General features: G+C 39.0%; 1 protein-coding gene across 5 annotated transcripts; it reads right to left on the bottom strand.

The window, feature by feature from the left end:
- Positions 1-458: 458 nt before the first annotated feature.
- LOC147635670 (uncharacterized) lies at positions 459-3,380 on the bottom strand. 5 transcript variants are annotated; one of them, XM_086803071.1, is made up of 4 exons: positions 3,266-3,380; positions 2,817-2,887; positions 1,364-2,714; positions 802-1,074 (listed from the first exon to the last, which is right to left on the bottom strand). In XM_086803071.1, exons 2-4 carry the CDS (start codon positions 2,824-2,826, stop codon positions 942-944), a joined length of 1,494 nt encoding a protein of 497 aa, XP_086659197.1. In that variant the 5' UTR covers positions 2,827-2,887; positions 3,266-3,380; the 3' UTR covers positions 802-941. The 5 variants fall into 5 exon arrangements, with proteins under 5 accessions (XP_086659195.1, XP_086659200.1, XP_086659198.1 ...); XM_086803069.1 differs by lacking the exon at positions 3,266-3,380 and adding an exon at positions 459-788 and having other exon boundaries at positions 914-1,074; positions 1,364-3,249; XM_086803074.1 differs by lacking the exon at positions 3,266-3,380 and having other exon boundaries at positions 637-1,131; positions 2,817-3,236.
- Between the last annotated feature and the right edge of the window lie 2,760 nt (positions 3,381-6,140).

Below are 6,140 nucleotides of genomic sequence, written 5' to 3'. Positions count from 1 at the left end.
CATTGTTATATACATTGTTGATTTCAATCCTAACAAAGTGCTCTCAAAGACTCCATATTATCAAAGACTTCATATTATCGTGTCATGCATGGGTGTGTGAGTGATAATGAATAGGCCACTCTATATGCAAATGACCAAGGCTTTTAAGAGCTGCTTCGAATAACCTCTTATGCTTGTAAATAGACAACATGACTCAACCCTTTTTCAAGCTCACATGGATAAGATATTCAAAGCCTTGATGCTAGCTAGGCAAGGCTCAAGCCATGTTGGTAAAGTAAAGGCTCAAGGCTCTCAAGAGCTTCCAAACAATCCATGTTGAGGCATAGTAAGAATACTTGATGATGGACTTGGCTATCTTAGTAGACCGCCTTGACATGTCCTATTTTAAAATCATGTTGCACAAGAACATGCATATTCAACACTTGTCAAATATCTCAATGAGAGAGAGATGACTACATTTGATACTGTCATGATTAGTTTTGTATTTTTAATTCTACTTACAATTAGCTTCAAATGTCTTCTATTACAAGCAAGACCTTTCTTCGCTTATTTTATTATGGTCCCAACCATCAATGATCAAAAATCAAATGATTAGGTTTTTTAATTTGAATTCTACTAGCATTAGCATCAAATGTCTTCTACAACAAGATATACCTTTGTCATTAATTATCTTCTCTTATTGTTTTAAGGTCGGTCAAGACTCAGAGACCTGGGTGGCAAAAATTTAGCTAGATGACCACCGAGTAGAGAGAATTTGTAGGTCTTCTCATCTTCTTTGTTTCCAGATACTACATCAGCCATGAGGAAGTCCAAAATTAATAAAGATGCTGCCTAATAATTAGGCAGTGTGAGGGTAACTTGCTCCTATGCAGAACCACTTATGAGGGCTGAGATTACATCAAAAAGTTAATACCTTTTGGATTGGGTGTTAGTATCCGTTATCAAGTGGGCATACATGTCCTCTCTCTCTCTCTCTCTCTCTCTCTCATCCACTGCCATGAATGACAACCACACTTAAAGTCTTCACAGATACAGCCATACATCTTTGCTGACAGATGATCTGGGAACGGTTGGCTGCTCAAGGACAAGCAATGAAGTCAGCCCGCATTTCAGGGAGCATTTGTAAAGGCCCTTCACAACATTTCAAACGACAGGAACATTAAAGAGATGTTTCACAACACTTTTAAACATTAAGCAGACATGTTTCCAATTTGCTTTTAACAATGAGCAGATCTTGTTCACATCACTATTGAAGGACATCAACATGCACAGACCTGTCGCAAAAGGACTTCGGCATTGATCAGACCTATTCCAACAGAATCAAAACTATTTCACATGCTAAAGCTTGCAGAGAATCACCTACCGGCGCCTCAGGAGGAGCTCTTCTGCCACCTTGGAAAACACGGCTATAGCATTGGTCATAGCATTGGCAATCGTGAAGGTTGCCTCTCTGAACACAGCGAGCTTCTCCCTTTCAAGGGCCATGAATTCTTTGTGCCGGGCGTCCTTACGGTCCTCACCGTGGTTTACCATATCATGATTCCCGACACCATTGATGGTTTCCTGCATTGTGGCCCCCTTCTCTTCTGCACATTCAAATGGACTGGTGCTATTACCCCTCTCTGCTATTGCAGCTGAATGTTGGTGGCCATCCTGGGAAGATCTATACGCAACTGGCAATGGGTCTCTACTCTCAAATCTCATCCTATCAGTGTATTGAGATGGGAAACTACTCCTCTCAGCATAAAGATAAGCCGTGGTGGGAGGTCCTTGTTGAGATCTAGATGAGATGACAGTCGTATCATCTTCTGTTGAAGAGTCATCTCGCGATTTGGGGGGCTCAATTTTGGTCTCTGGCTCAATTTTGGCCTCTGGCAAAGCTGTTTCAACAGCTCTTTTCCTCCTCCTTTTCCTTGGTGCAGAGGCGGTTATGTGTTTGCCCACAAGGTCAGCAATAGGGGGTCTCTCCCCTTCAAGATCAGCCCCATTAGAGCCCTCTGCATCATTGGGGAAGCTTCTGATCGTATGTAAGGATGATGACGACATAGGTGGTGGATCTGAAAATCTCTTCTCTCTGGCCTCTCTTTTGAGCCCTCCCTTGACAGGCTTGTTGGACAGTATACTTGCAATCCTCTGGAAAACCTCCACATCCATATTGCTTGGTAGGAGTTTAGCTCTTCTCTCCCATGTCTCCATCTCAAAGTAAGACTGTGCACCACCCTCTTTCTGCTCTTCATAGTCCCTAATTTTCCTAAAATCAGGCATCATATTATCCCACTTAATCCTGCACTGCTCTTTAGTGCGTTGGACCCCTTTGTTCCTGCAATACTCTGCCACATGTTTCCACTTGTCATCAGCTGATAGGCTATTTCGATTAGACCCCCCAGAAAACAACCCCTGCTCTTTGGACTTAGCTTCAAGCAAGATGAGGATCTCACTGAAGACCCAATTACCCTGCCTGTAAGCCTTCTCTCGTTCATCAAAGTGAAGGGTATCCTCCTTCTTAGAAACCCCATTTTTCTGCTCAGACAGAGACTCCTCACCCTGCTGCAAAGAGGCAGCATATAATCCTTCCTTATTTACCCCATTCACCCGCTCAACAGGCTTGCTTATCGTCAAATTCTCGTTAGACCCATGTGAGCCTTCCTTAATAACCCCATTAACCTGCTCATCATTAGGCTTTCTTGTAATCAACTGCAACCCATTACACTGCTCTGCAGACCCATTAAACTGTTCCTCTTGAGATTCTCCATTATGTAGCAAAAGCTCTTTAGAATTTGAAGAAGTGGGAAATTTCAAATCTTCAACAGTGTTACCTTCTGTCATTGTCTAATGGTGCTGCTGCAGTGGCTTCGATGTCCCACCGCTTTAGTTGCCGAGTGTGTACCTTATCAAAGAACAGTGAAATCTGAGGATGCTACACACCACTACAATGCAGAGAAGCTTTCATGGAGAAATTCCTTTAAAAATGCCACACAGAGCATGCTGCAAGAAAGCTTGAAAGAACTGGCGTTGGCGACAATATAAACTAAATAAAAGAAGAGTCCAGATGTCGCGAAGGGAGCGGTTCTGCGAGAAGGGTTGTGCAGAAGGCGGCAGAACCCGGCGTTGAAGCAGGAAAATTCACTAGAGAAAAGCTTTGAAAAGCAGGCTATGGCGCCATGAAGCTATATTCAAGAGCGGTAAAGCACATCATAACTAGCACCACAAGCAAAGACAGAAAAAGAAAGAAAAGTGATCTAAACAGGCAAGTTTAGCAGTATACCCAAAGTTTACAACGAAGAAGAAGACGACCGGAGAAGCAGGTCAAGGAGCCGACACCTGTCCGTTATGCACCGCTCCAGACCAGCCCCTTCGCTAGCTCCACTGGCCCAGCCAGTTACCCAATCTGAACCCTTCATTTCAAGCCACATCTAACGGCTAAAAGTTGAACATTCCTAAAATTAGGTGGAGTCTTAAAATAATAGTCGTCTGGGGACCTTTAAGGGCCATAAATATATATTGATCTTTCTATTTATATCACAGCAATTATTTATTATTTATTATGCATATATATATATATATATATACACACACACACACACTTTATATGGAAAATTAATTGGGTAGATAAGGGTTTGGGACGACGGTTGAGAATTAAAGGCCCTTCTATTTATATTAGCCCCCCTACCTATCTTTTAATTGTCCATATCTCTAAGGGAATCCCTATTATACTTGATCATGTGCCTCCTCGATCCCTCCACTATCCCATGATTAAAGGGTTAGATCTTCCCAAGACCAACAAATCTCCCTTCTTTGACACACTCAAGCAAACCAAGGCCTAGGCCGACCATCTCTCTCACACATATCCCTTGTTCTTGTGGACACTCTTGCTCCATACCCCTTGTTCCAATCAGCTATACCTCGCGTTTACTCGATCAATGTTCTATAACCCACGTTTCACAACGAAGCTCCATTGATTTAAAAGTATAACCATCTCGCTCTTCCCTTTTAAACTTCCCCTCCCACCATGGAAATTGACCCAGTGATTACATCAAGGCTGATTTATCTTCACATGCATACATGTGCAAATGGTTAAAGGATTTGCAAGTGCACCCATGTGACCACAAACAATTGCAAGAGAGATAAAGCATGCTTGTTTTGTAATTTATCGTCGCTTTTACTTTGATGTTGCTTCATTGTACTTCAATTTTGCTTTTATAAGAAGGAAATGAGGAAATGATGAACTTGAAACTCATTACTATTCCCTTGAGACATGAGCATCCTTACAACTCATTAGTGCACAAGAGCATTGAAACTTTGTGGTCCCTACATGACATAATTATTATAACTCTTTAACATAAGGTATTAGTTAAAAGTATCAAATCGATTATATTCATTAGTACAACTCTCCATGTGGCATGATCTGCTTAAATTTCTTACTATAAGTTTATATATATATAACCTAGAGTGTTAATGAGTGTTTCTCTTTTGTGGGTGTTTACAAACATTTAATTATCTTCTCATCTTACAATAGTATGAAAGGCATGGATTCTATACATGCTACCAACTGACCTTTAAAGATGGTCAAAACTTTTGAGATTGTGTGACTAGCTTGATTTCTACTTTATACCTTTTCATTTTTCTAGTTTTTTAATTGGTTAGACACTCCAAATATATGAAAACATGAGAACTTAGCATCTCATAGCATTGTTCTTGACTATTTGAGTTCAAAATTGAAATTGCAAGCTCTTCCATTTAGATTTATCAAATATCAAGAACTTATGTTTGCTACGTCAATGTTTTACCACCTATTGTGGAACCTAAACAAGTGTAGTTCACATTATGGTAAGCTTGAGTTAACTTACAAAACATGAAGTAGATTAGATGTGGCTCTAAGATATTTATATGTTCCATGTTCATGAGATTGTTTTGTTGTGTTGATTTGCAAAATAACTACTATGTATTATGTACATTCACAAAAGCATGCAACCTCAAGCTAGAATACTATCTAGCCAATTGTTCTTATCCAAAGATGACCCCCTCATTTCTCTCTTATTCACACACACACACACACACACACACACACACACACACACGCACGCACAAAAGTTAACCAAACTACACGTTTTACCATCGCAATTAGAGACTACTATTAGTAGGCAAGCGAGCACAGGTAGCTTTGTTTCCTAGTAGTCATATAAGAACAAGGGTATAAGGGTAACTTCTATGAAATTAAGAAGAGAACCATGAAAAAATGTGGTTGGGGAAGATGTATAAATAAATTCAAAAATAAATTAGTACTTGTAAAATCTCCACCATGATATGATTACAACATTTGCAAGCCCACGAGAGGTCACTGAGTGTGAACAAAAACAAAGTAGTTGAAAGAGGGATTTCAATGGAAACTTATAGCAAAGTTATGGAATGTAATAAATAAATTCAAAAATAAATTAGTACTTGTAAAATCTCCACCATGATATGATTACAACATTTGCAAGCCCACGAGAGGTCACTGAGTGTGAACAAAAACAAAGTAGTTGAAAGAGGGATTTCAATGGAAACTTATAGAAATGTTATGGAATGTAATAACATACTTACACAATTGCTTTGATGAAGAACATTTATAGATGCCAAACTTCCCTTTTAAATAGTTAATTATTTTATTCATTAATAAAAAATGCTAGCAAAAAAATGTAGCCATAATGCTAGTGATAGTGATAATTTATAATGAGGATGCTCATCAAGATGCACCATCGGTATGGAGAAAATTACCAAATTCATATCATAACAAGCTTACAAGAATTTTTGTCACACCTCATATAGTTTTTTCTCACACATATAACATGTTAAAAACACATATGTAGCCTAAATTCATATACAAGAATTGTTACCACATCTTAATATAGTTTTTCCTCTCATATATAACATGTGTTAAATGCTTATAGGTGTAGCCCAAATTCATATATGAGATCTAATTTTGCACGATCACCTTTGCGACCAACCATGAAGAGTTATTTTCTCTTTTACTCTTATTTTGATGCACTTGATGTTCTCAAAATTTTGAATTCTTGATACATGAGTTATCATAAACAATATTTTCCCGAGCCATTCCTTGGTTCTAAATTTAAGGAGATACTACAAAATGTCCCCCCAAATAG

Source organism: Cibotium barometz, chromosome 9 (assembly GCF_041138505.1).
Source record: "Cibotium barometz isolate CiBa-2024 chromosome 9, ASM4113850v1, whole genome shotgun sequence".
NCBI classification, from domain to species: domain Eukaryota; kingdom Viridiplantae; phylum Streptophyta; class Polypodiopsida; order Cyatheales; family Cibotiaceae; genus Cibotium; species Cibotium barometz.
The sequence above is the reverse complement of the archived record's forward strand: the minus strand, read 5'-3'. Positions and strand labels throughout refer to the sequence as shown.

Excerpts from the sequence above, each read along its gene's own strand:
- LOC147635670 (XM_086803070.1), bottom strand. The coding sequence starts at position 2,826 with ATGACAGAAGGTAACACTGTTGAAGATTTGAAATTTCCCACTTCTTCA. Across the intron at positions 1,075-1,363 it reads GAGCTCCTCCTGAGGCGCCG|CCAACCGTTCCCAGATCATC; the intron begins GTAGGTGATTCT and ends GTCCTTGAGCAG.